The sequence below is a fragment of the Chanodichthys erythropterus genome, chromosome 18 (assembly GCF_024489055.1).
Source record: "Chanodichthys erythropterus isolate Z2021 chromosome 18, ASM2448905v1, whole genome shotgun sequence".
NCBI lineage: Eukaryota > Metazoa > Chordata > Actinopteri > Cypriniformes > Xenocyprididae > Chanodichthys > Chanodichthys erythropterus.
Window position 1 is genome coordinate 4526285 of NC_090238.1, and position 11593 is coordinate 4537877.

General features: G+C 36.8%; 1 protein-coding gene across 1 annotated transcript; it reads left to right on the forward strand.

The window, feature by feature from the left end:
- The first annotated feature begins 1165 nt into the window (after positions 1–1165).
- LOC137007137 (B-cell receptor CD22-like) lies at positions 1166–4538 on the forward strand. The gene is made up of 10 exons (XM_067368450.1): positions 1166–1226; positions 1329–1682; positions 1770–2018; positions 2088–2342; positions 2430–2684; positions 2771–3025; positions 3113–3355; positions 3436–3550; positions 3718–3763; positions 4311–4538. The coding sequence occupies exons 1-10, from the start codon at positions 1166–1168 to the stop codon at positions 4536–4538; spliced, it is 2061 nt and encodes a 686-aa protein (XP_067224551.1).
- The last annotated feature ends 7055 nt before the right edge of the window (positions 4539–11593 follow it).

An 11593-nucleotide genomic window follows, 5' to 3' on the forward strand; every position in this document is an offset into this window, starting at 1 on the left:
GTTATCTGTTTTCAGCGGTTGTTATCTGGTGATAACATTACTGCTGGATGACACGATTGACCAATCAGAATCAAGTACATCGAGCTCTGTAATAAAATCTATGAACAACCACTATTAGTCAAGTATAAGATTAGCCAATTATTCTACTTTATGATGCTGAAAATTATATCATATGATCATCATTTTTGTTTCTTTGCAACAAATTATGTGTTCTGTTAAACACTATTACAAAAAACATAAACTCACATAAAAAGCCAAGAGTCAAACTGCTCAACTAAAGGAAACTCTGATTACCATAATTGTAACGAGGCGGGACTTGAGGTGAGATCCATGTGCAAGCTTTTATTAAACAGTGTTCGAAGTTAAACAGGCAATGGTAGAACAACAGCAGACAGGTATGGCAGAGAGCAGGCAGAATCGTAGTCGGAGAACAGGCAATAGGTCAGGGCAGGCAGATAACAATCATAAGTCCAAGACAGAGCAGATAATCCAAAGGGCAGGCAGCAGAGAATTGTACACGGGAAACAGACAGGATCGGTAACAGGCAGATAAACATGATAACTAACGCTCAGAGTTGCAAGCAGAGTAAACAAGACCTCACAACATGTGTGAGGATGTGAGTGATTTAAATAGACCAGATAATGTGCTGCAGCTGTGTGTGGTGATTTTTGATTGGTGGAGTGAGTGCAGGTGATAGCCAGGGAGGATTATTGGAAATGGAGTCTGGACCAAACATTTTCAATAAAACATCAACATCTAAACCTCTCTTGAAGGATTAGTTCACATCAGAATGAAAATTCCCTGATAATTTACTTGTTTTCTTTTCTTTCTTCCTTCAGTTCCAAAGAAATTTAGGTTTTGCAGGAAAACATTCCAAGATGACTTATCATTTTGCTAGATAAGATCCTTATTCCTCGTCTGGAACTTCAACCCATTCAATCCCAGTGAACTACACAATATGGAGAAACATCCTGGAATGTTTTCCTCAGTAATGTCTTTTTCGACTGAAGAAAGAAAGATGTAAACATCTTGGATTAGTCACAGTGATTCTGCCTAAACCTCAACAAACACCAGTGTCAAAACAGACAAGTCAACTAACTCATTTTCATTTTTACTAGGTATTTAACTAACTATAAAAATTACAGTGGGAGTTTATAGGAAATAAATGCTGATGTGCTTCCAAATGGCTCTTTCTTTTCCTCTGATCTTTCTGCTCATGATTCACAGTAAGTCTCTTTTACAATACAGAAACTCTACAGATTTTGCATACTGAATTTTTTATGTACAAGCTGCTGCTACTTTTGTTCAGTAGGAATTCTGTGTTTCAGGGGTTTCTAGTGCTGACTGGGGTGTGACTTACAAACCTTTACACATCTGTGCACTAAATAACTCATCAGTGATAATGAGCTGTACTTATACATACCCTACTGGACATCAGATCTTGAAAGTGTTCTGGACTAAAGACACTGTAAGGGGCAAAGAGCCTCTAGATCTGTCTGAGGACCCTGGATACAGTAGGAGGCTTCAGTATCTGGGAGATAAACAGCAGAACTGCTCCATGAGACTGAGTCATGTGACACTGAAGGATTCAAACAAGTACTATTTCAGATTCACCACTAATAAAGTTGATGGTAAATGGATTGGCACTCCAGGAGTGACTCTTACTGTCACAGATGACTTTGGTGAGGTTTCTCTCTTCTTCTGTGCATTATGTTGAATAATAATCAGTGTATGACAGCAGCACTAGATATAATGTGTGTTGTGTTCAGATCTTCAGGTGGAGTCTCCTGAGAGAGTGACAGAGGGAGATTCAGTCCGTCTGACATGTAAAAGCAGCTGCACTCTGACTGACAGAGCAACATTCATCTGGTACAGAAACTCACAGCCATTAACTGAGAGAAGAGACAGAAACAATGAACTCCTGCTGCAGTCAGTCAGAAGAGAGGATGCAGGCAGATATAGCTGTGCTGTACACGGACACAATCACACTTCTCCTGCTGTTCAGCTCAATGTCATGTGTGAGTACAGATTAATTTGTTCTCTTTATAAACTGGAGATCATTAAAGGATTTTTTTTCCCCTTTTTAGATCCACCCAGGAACGTCTCAGTGTCCGTCAGTCCATCTGGTGAAATAGTGTCAGGAGATTCAGTGACTCTGAACTGCAGCAGTGATTCAAACCCTCCTGCAGAAATCAGCTGGTTTAAGGGAGAAACTTTTGTGAGAGCTGGAAGAATCTACAGCATCTCAAAGATCAGCTCTGATGACAGTGGAGAATACAAGTGCAAGTCCATCAATGAACATGGAGAGAAATACTCTGATGCTGTGACTTTAAACATCATGTGTGAGTTAATGATCATCTGCACATTGTTCACAAATCCAAGTTCATTTTCTAATATTTATTGTGAACTGTCATTTTTGTCTGTTTTAGATCCTCCCAGGAACATCTCAGTGTCCATCAGTCCATCTGGTGAAATAGTGTCAGGAGATTCAGTGACTCTGATCTGCAGCAGTGATTCAAACCCTCCTGCAGAAATCAGCTGGTTTAAAGGAAGAAAGCCTGTAGGATCTGGAAGAATCTACAGCATTTCGAAGATCAGATCTGATGACAGTGGAGAACACAAGTGCAAGTCCAGAAATCAACATGGAGAGAAATTATCTGATGCTGTGACTTTAAACATCATGTGTGAGTTAATGATCATCTGCACATTGTTCACAAATATGGTTCATTTTCTAATATTTATTGTGAACTGTCATTTTTGTCTGCTTTAGATCCTCCCAGGAACATCTCAGTGTCCATCAGTCCATCTGGTGAAATAGTGTCAGGAGATTCAGTGACTCTGAACTGCAGCAGTGATTCAAACCCTCCTGCAGAAATCAGCTGGATTAGAGGAGGAACGTCTGTAGGATATGGAAGAATCTACAGCATGTCAAAAATCATCTCTAATGACAGTGGAGAATACAAGTGCAAGTCCAGAAATCAACATGGAGAGAAATTATCTGATGCTATGACTTTAAACGTCATGTGTGAGTTAATGATCATCTGCACATTGTTCACAAATATTGTTCATTTTCTAATATTTATTGTGAACTGTCATTTTTGTCTATTATTAGACCCTCCCAGGAACGTCTCAGTGTTGATAAATGGATCTGGTGAAATTGTGCCAGGAGATTCAGTGACTCTGATGTGCAGCAGTGATTCAAACCCTCCTGCTCTGAGCTTCAGATGGTTTAAGGAGAATGAAAGCTCAGCTGTTGGATCTGGACAGAGATTCAGTGCACTACAGAGTGGACACTTCTACTGTCAGGCTCAAAATCAACATGGATCTCAGAGATCAGACGCTGTACCTGTCACAGGTGAAGCTTTTATTAACACACTCCTGTAAATTCACATCATTCATCAGTTTGGAGAGATCATGATGGTCTTTCTCTTTCAGTTCATCATGGTGCTGGTAGGAATGCGATTAAAAACACAGCGGCACCTGGAGCATTCATCGTAATTATAATCATCATAATCATCATCATCATCATCATCATCACCCTCTTTATAATGTGAGCTCTGTTTAAAAACAATGCAGTGAAGTTCATTTTTTGGTCTGATGTCGAAGACAGTGTTTGATTTATGTTTGATTATCAGACCATTTTTTAAACATTAATATACATAGTTTGTATTAATTTGATAGTTGTCCATATGCTGTTAATGTCTGTCATTATAACAGAAAGAAACGAAGGAGTGTTAAAACTGAAGATCCCACAGCAAAACAGGTAAATCATTCAGACACACGACTTTAGAGATGCATATAATCAGTCGATCAGCTGTTATCAGTATTTCAGACTGTAACTGTACAAATGGATGGGAAACTAACATTATCAAAGTCTTTATCAACACAACCTGGAAAAAAAAAAAAACTTTCATAATCTAAAATTTTCCTCCCTTTAGATCAGCGCGCCCAAACTGTCCTGCAGAGTTTAGCTCCAGCTTGCCTCAACACACCTGCCTGGAAGTTTCTAGTATGCCTAGTATAATCTTGATTAGCTCTTCAGGTGTGTTTAATTGGGGTTGGAGGTAAACTGTGCAGGACAGTAGCTCTCAGGAGCAGGATTGGACACCAATGATTGATAATCATTAGCATTTACATCAGCAGTGTATTTTATTTTAAATACTGATTCTGTTCTTTTCTTCCTCTGCTGTACAATTATATTTCTGTATTTTACATCAGTACATTGATCTGATATCTTCTGATGTGGTACTTGATCTGAGAAGTTTGAGAAAACTGCTCTAGACTGATGTATGTCTTTTCTGGTATTTCAGAATAATCTCCATTCTGACGCGTCACTGACGCCTCTTTCTGAACCCGATTCAGCCAATGACAGTGTGAAACCAAACAGATTTGAAGGAAAAACTCCCGAGTCTAGAGATACTGAGGAGGACCAGTACACAACTGCCCAAAATATCAGAAAGGAAGAGAAGAAAAGACTGGAAGAGACTGAATGTCAGAATGATGATATAAGAGTTCATCAGCCTGATACTGCCGTTTAGGTGAGAAAGAACAATTTAACCAGCACCATCTTAACCTGCACCAAATTAACCAGCACAGATCATACAATCTGCACAGATTACATAATCTGAGTCGTAACATTATTTCTTTTTGTTCTGTGTTTTTAGACGATCAACTGTTGAAAATGTGAAAGAAACATCAGTGATAGCAGCAAATAAGTGAGTGTCATAAAGCCTGGACTGCTGGGAAATGGAGGACTGGATAGTTGTGAAATAATTTATCCATCTCTTCAGATCACAAACATAAGATATAAACATGTTCATCACCCACACTGAGACTCATTTGTTCTCTTTGAACTTTTGTGAAAGAATGACAGTCTCTTATTTGTTTTATGTTTGTTTTGTGTATATTTTTTAATTTGACTCTTTTTAAGTTTGTTTGAGTTTAATCTGTTAGTACTATAGACCCAGAAAGCAAGCAACCATCAAACCAACGTTAAATCTGTGTTAATGCGTCAATGTTAACTGCACTGAATCAACATCACTTTTGCACACGCAATTAATGTTGAAAAATGTTGAAATTTCATCAACAATCAATGGTAATGGCATTGAATCAATGTTACAATGTGATTTAAAGTCATGCTTCCACTCAGAAAATGAACTACAAAACAACTACAACTGACTTAAAACCACACAGCCTGAAATCAACTACAAATAAAATAAGAATTAACAGATGTTTAAATGTTGATGTTTTAGGGCCGGGTGATATGACTATATAAATCTCATTACCACAAAATAAAATTACTATCGTTAAAGACTTTTAGGCTATATCGCAATATGTAAATATATTGCACTATTGACACTTCAGAGTGATGAAATGCATGAATGAATGAATGAATGAATGAATGCTTGATGTTAAAAAGAGTTATAAGCAAAATATATCCTGAAAAGGAACTCGGTGCAGCACTCACGCTGACACACCGCCAAAGTGTGTGCACAGAAACTTGAAACTCTCAGAAAGAGATTGTGAATTAGGGACGTGCTTGATGTTAAAGTGTTATTAAGCACAATAAGTAGGGGTGGGGGATAATCTGGTAGACACGATTAGCTGGTAGAAATTTGTCAGCCGGTAGAGATTTTGGACTATCATCTCTGTCGTGGTTACGCTGACATGCTGCGCGGTCATGAAAGGTTTTTAAGCATTAAGGTTAAAAAACAAGCGGTTTTAAACTGCTGAAGTGCAATTTGCAGTGAAAGACAACTAATTTCAGCATATGCACGCACTCTCTGAGAGACACACAACGCACAAGGACTGAACTGAGTGCTTTTTGCCACCTAATTGAGCTTGAACGGTTAAATACACATACTTAGGTGTCAAGGTGACCATTTTTTTGAAAGTAAACTGAGCCATTTATGTCTTAGGTGAAGGTACAGTTGAGAAAGACGAGGCTTGAGTATAATGGATCAGTGCAGTCAGTCTTAAAGGGACAGCATCCAAATTTACTTTCTGTCATTATTAATGCTAAACAAACAACAACAACAAAAGAGAGAGAAAATCCCTCACTGCTTGCTTTTGTAACTTTAATAAAAATAAAATGTATATTTAATTTACACTGTAAAGACTATGCATTGGGTTTTTTTTATACTTTTGATTACTTTATACATTTTATGTAGTATTTCTAGGGCTTGAAGTTTTTTTTCTTTTATTTCGGGTAAGTCTATTTCATTTGTGTCTTTGTTCTATTGTTTGTTTTCTTTGCTCTTTCATTATCACTGTTTATTTGTCTTCAGTAAACTTGAGAGTTTTTTAGGCTAGTATTAATTTTTTAAATGATAGTGAAATTGAATACAAGTTATGATACACACTGAATACAAGTTCTGATCTATTGAGTACAAGTTATGTTAAATGTTAAAATTTTATAAAATTGTTAAATGTTATTTTTCTAATATTGCTAAATAGTGTCTAATTTACTATTTGTGCTTTATGTAAAACAAAAGTGTTATGTGCATTTATTGAATTAATTATTTTCATTTCGCATACCTGCATACCGTGATGTGCCATCACTGCAGCGCTCTTCTTAAATTTTTCTTTATTCATCTTTATTATACTTCTTTTCTGGTAACTGCAAATCAAGATGTACAAAACACACTTTTATGTAAATATAAACACTGTGTAATGGGATATTGATGATTTAAGTGTGTTGAAAGCTGTTCATTTTACTATACTGATAGTGTGTCATGAGTTTAGCAGGCTTGAGCACATGGTTAGCATGGGTGCCTCGCGATTAGCGCGATAGCCGCTACATGTGATAAATGGTCAGCATGTCGATGTTATTTGAGTGTATAAAAGTTCATGATGTTGTTTCAGATTTATGAGTTACTTGCACATTTAGGTAATTTAACCCCCTTGTATCTTGTATGAAATATAACAGATACAAAGGATTGAACAGCGTTTAAAAATTAGCATGTGGTTAATATCCTTTCCCAGCTATATTGTTGTATCGTCAATTTAGTTATTTTATTCCATTGTTGAGAGTAAATATTAATTAATATGTTATATATGTTTTGGTGCTTATGTGTAAAGTAAAATAATTTAACAATAAGTAAAACAGAAGTTTGTTTTACTTTGTATGTTTTTACAATGCTTTGATTAACCTGCTTAACCTTCAAGCCATTTAAGTATGTAGTGTATTTACTGGAATACAGCAATAGTAGGACCTCTAGTGCTTGATCTGTGAATTAGTGTTCATTGATGGGACCCTATGGACAGGTTATACACTATATTGCCAAAAGTTTTGGGACACCTGCCTTTACATGCACATAAACTTTAATGGCATCCCATTCTTAATCGATAGGGTTTAATACGGAGTTGGCCCACTCTTTGCAACTATAACACCCTCAACTTTCCACAAGGTTTTGGAGTGTGTTTATTGGAATTTTTCACCATTCTTCTAGAAGTGCATTTGTGAAGTCAGGCAGTGATGTTATCAAGAAGGCCTGACACACAGTCTCCGCTCTAATTCATCCCAAAGGAGTTCTGTCGGGTTGGTGCAGGCCAGTCAAGTTCCTCCACACCAAACTCGCTCATCCATGTCTTTATGGACCTTGCTTTGTGCACTGGTGCGCAGTCATGTTGGAACAGGAAGGGGCCATCCCCAAACTCTTCCCACAAAGTTGGGAGCATGAAATTGTCCAAAATATCTTGGTATGCTGAAGCATTAAGAGTTCCTTTCACTGGAACTAAGGGGCCAAGCCCAACCCCTGAAAATCAACCCCACACCATAATCCCCCTCCACCAAACTTTATACTCGGCACAATGCAGTCAGGCAAGTACTGTTCTCCTGGCAACCGCCAAACCCAGACTCGTCCATCGGATTGCCAGACAGAGAAGCGTGATTCGTCACTCCAGAGAACATGTCTCCACTGCTCTAGAGTCCAGTGGCGGCGTGCTTTACACCACTGCATCCAACACTTTGCATTGCACTTGGTTATGTAAGGCTTGGATGCAGCTGCTCGGCCATGGAAACCCATTCCATGAAGCTCTCTACACACTGTGCTTGAGCTAATCTGAAGGCTATATTAAGTTTAGAGGTCTGTAGCTATTGACTCTGCAGAAAGTTGGCGACTTCTGCGCACTGTGCACCTCAGCATGCGCTGACCCCGCTCTGTGATTTTACATGGCCCACCACTTTGTTATGATACCACTAACAAGTTAAATACAGAAAGCGGTCTGGCGGAAGCTACATATTTTACTTTGTAACTTGTTAAATATGGATTTTTTTTTAAACAAAAGCATCACTTCACTTCAGAAGGCCTTTATTAACCCATCTGAGCTATGTGGAGTACACGTTTATGATGGATGGATGTGGATGGAGGCACTTTCTTCAGCTTCATACTTGTTGGTATTACTCACTGCCATTATAAAGCTCGGATGCGTCAGGATATTTATTAATATCTTCAATTGTGTTCACCAGAAAGAAGAAAGTCATATACACCTATGGCTTGAGGGGTGAGTAAATCTTGGGGTAATTTTAATTTGAATGTGAACTAATCCATTAAAGGATTAATCCACTTTTAAATAAAATGTTCCTGATAATTTACTCACACCCATGTCATCCAAGATGTTCATGTCCTTCTTTCTTCAGTCGAGAAAAAATTAAGGTTTTTGATGAAAACATTACAGGATTATTCTCCTTATAGTGGACTTCAATGGCCTCCAGACAGTTGAAGGTCAAAATTACAGTTTCAGTGCAGCTTCAAAGGGCTTTAAACGATACCAGACGAGGAATAAGAGTCTTATCTAGAGAAACAATCAGTCATTTAAAAAAAAATACACCTGTATATGCTTTATAAACACAAAATATCGCCTTGCACTTGCTTCCGCTTTCTGTATTCTTCAAAAAGCTTATGCTGTTTGTATGGAAGCCCGTTTCCGCCACTAAAAAAAAAAAAAAAACGCCACTTAAAAAAAAAAAAAAAAAAAGCCACTAAAAAAAAAAAAAAAAAGATTAATTGCGACTTTTTATCTCAGAATTGCGAGTTATAAAGTCAGAATTCTGAGATATAAAGTCGCAATTGCGTGATAAAAATTCAGAATTCTGAGATATAAAGTCGCAATTGCGAGTTATAAAGTCAGAATTCTGAGATATAAAGTCGCAATTGCGAGTTATAAAGTCAGAATTCTGAGATATAAAGTCGCAATTGCGAGTTATAAAGTCAGAATTCTGAGATATAAAGTCGCAATTGCGAGTTATAAAGTCAGAATTCTGAGATATAAAGTCGCAATTGCGAGTTATAAAGTCAGAATTCTGAGATATAAAGTCGCAATTGCGTGATAAAAAGTCAGAATTCTGAGATATAAAGTCGCAATTGCGTGATAAAAAGTCAGAATTCTGAGATATAAAGTCGCAATTGCGTGATAAAAAGTCAGAATTCTGAGATATAAAGTCGCAATTGCGTGATAAAAAGTCAGAATTCTGAGATATAAAGTCGCAATTGCGTGATAAAAAGTCAGAATTCTGAGATATAAAGTCGCAATTGCGAGTTATAAAGTCAGAATTCTGAGATATAAAGTCGCAATTGCGAGTTATAAAGTCAGAATTCTGAGATATAAAGTCGCAATTGCGAGTTATAAAGTCAGAATTCTGAGATATAAAGTCGCAATTGCGTGATAAAAAGTCAGAATTCTGAGATATAAAGTCGCAATTGCGTGATAAAAAGTCAGAATTCTGAGATATAAAGTCGCAATTGCGTGATAAAAAGTCAGAATTCTGAGATATAAAGTCGCAATTGCGTGATAAAAAGTCAGAATTCTGAGATATAAAGTCGCAATTGCGTGATAAAAAGTCAGAATTCTGACTTTTTTTCTCGCAATTAACTGATGGTCAGTATCTCTGTCTGTAACAGCGCATCCAACGATAGACGTGCTGCAGTGAAGTCTGAAGCTGTTGGATGTATTAAAATGTGCCACTTCAGCTTTGTCTGATTTATTGCGCCTCCGCCACAGCTGATTCTTCTTCTTCTTATGATTATTATGATATTGTTATTATCGTGTAAAATTAATTAGTGTATCCATTCTGTTAAAAACAACTTTTATTGTCCAAATACCTCGACTGTAATTTGCAGAATTGCATGATTCTATTTCTACCCTTGAGTTGCAAAGTTAATGAAACATGATAGGTATTGGTTGTTTTAGTATTAAGCCCACTAGATGGCAGTAAAAGCTGTTTTTTCTCCTTGAAACGCTGTGTACAAGGTTACCGTGGAAACATTATATATGCATATTCCTGCGTAATGCATATGTCCGGAGACTAATCTATATGTGTCTCCTCCAGTAAATTCAATATTTCTTTATTGGTAAATCGGCGCTAGAAATAATCCTTTATGATGTCCTCTATTTAATGTATAATAATAACAAAGCAGCAATCCTGATGGTCAGTCGCAATGAAAGGAAACGCAAGCAAAGTAAGAACTGTGAGAAATAACGTTTCACAGTAGTGAGAAAAAGTCAGAATTCTGAGATATAAAGTCGCAATTGCGAGAAATAAAGTCAGAATTCTGACTTTATATCACGCAATTGCGACTTTTTATCTCAGAATTCTGACTTTATAACTCGCAATTGCGACTTTTTATCTCAGAATTCTGACTTTATAACTCGCAATTGCGACTTTATATCTCAGAATTCTGACTTTATATCACGCAATTGCGACTTTATATCTCAGAATTCTGACTTTATAACTCGCAATTGCGACTTTTTATCTCAGAATTCTGACTTTATAACTCGCAATTGCGACTTTATATCTCAGAATTCTGACTTTATATCACGCAATTGCGACTTTATATCTCAGAATTCTGACTTTATATCACGCAATTGCGACTTTATATCTCAGAATTCTGACTTTATAACTCGCAATTGCGACTTTATATCTCAGAATTCTGACTTTATATCACGCAATTGCGACTTTATATCTCAGAATTCTGACTTTATAACTCGCAATTGCGACTTTATATCTCAGAATTCTGACTTTATATCACGCAATTGCGACTTTATATCTCAGAATTCTGACTTTATAACTCGCAATTGCGACTTTTTATCTCAGAATTCTGACTTTATAACTCGCAATTGCGACTTTATATCTCAGAATTCTGACTTTATAACTCGCAATTGCGACTTTATATCTCAGAATTCTGACTTTATATCACGCAATTGCGACTTTATATCTCAGAATTCTGACTTTATAACTCGCAATTCTGAGATAAAAAGTCGCAATTAATCTTTTTTTTTTTTTTTTAGTGGCTTTTTTTTTTTTTTAAGTGGCGTTTTTTTTTTTTTTTTTTTTAGTGGCGGAAACGGGCTTCCATATGTTTGTCCTACGCCTTCCCTATTCTACTTACGGAAAAAAACGAAACTGCCACCACGTTCATTCCATAAGTAGAATAGGGAAGGCGTAGGACAAACAGCATAAGCTTTTTGAAGAATACGAAAGTGCAGTTTTGGCGGAACCATTTGAAAGGCGATTATTTGTTTATATAAAGCATATACATTTTAATTTTTTTTTCGAAAATGACCAATCATTTCACTAGATAAGACCATTATT